This window comes from Sinocyclocheilus rhinocerous, unplaced genomic scaffold (genome assembly GCF_001515625.1).
Source record: "Sinocyclocheilus rhinocerous isolate Xijiao unplaced genomic scaffold, SAMN03320098_v1.1 scaffold1311, whole genome shotgun sequence".
Taxonomy (NCBI): Eukaryota; Metazoa; Chordata; class Actinopteri; order Cypriniformes; family Cyprinidae; genus Sinocyclocheilus; species Sinocyclocheilus rhinocerous.
The window spans coordinates 213,123-213,619 of record NW_015637852.1 but is presented as its reverse complement, the minus strand read 5'-3'; the positions used below and the strand labels follow the sequence as shown (position 1 = coordinate 213,619).

The following is a 497-nucleotide window of genomic DNA, read 5'->3' as shown; positions in this document are numbered from 1 at the left end:
CTGAAATATATACATGCATGTGTATTTATATATACATAATAAATACACGCAGTACACACTCATATATTATGTAAACAAAAACCTTTAATCGCGATTAATCGTTTGACAGCACTAAATATGTACTTATTATATTTAGAAAAAAAAATATAAACTACTCAACATCACTAATTAACTAGTCGTTTGTTGGACGACAAGCTTACCAAACAATCCTAAATTACCTTAATTTTCATCTCTTGCAATACTTCGCTGTAAATTACACCAAATTTAATAATAGAAAGGAAGCTACGTAATTGGTTTACCTATTATAGTCCATTATCTCATTAGCAATTTGGGTCCCTATGCACCCAGCGTAAATCATGCCTGATGCACTGGAGATCCCTGGGATGATTGGAACTTGTTGGGACTTCTTGGCATCATCTACAAAACAAAACAAATAAAACTACTATTGGACCTTAAGAGTAGGATATATTTAGAATTAAAAATAACAGAAGGTTTGC

At 31.6% G+C, this 497-nt stretch overlaps 1 protein-coding gene across 1 annotated transcript in view; it reads right to left on the bottom strand.

Annotated features, from left to right (window-relative positions):
- The window catches only part of LOC107749276 (aryl hydrocarbon receptor nuclear translocator-like protein 2), a 23,831-nt gene that overhangs the window by 4,656 nt on the left and 18,678 nt on the right, over positions 1-497 (bottom strand). Inside the window, exon 14 of the mRNA XM_016564370.1 lies at positions 300-417. Within this exon, the coding sequence (XP_016419856.1) occupies positions 300-417 (118 nt within the window). The remainder of the gene's footprint in view (positions 1-299; positions 418-497) is intronic.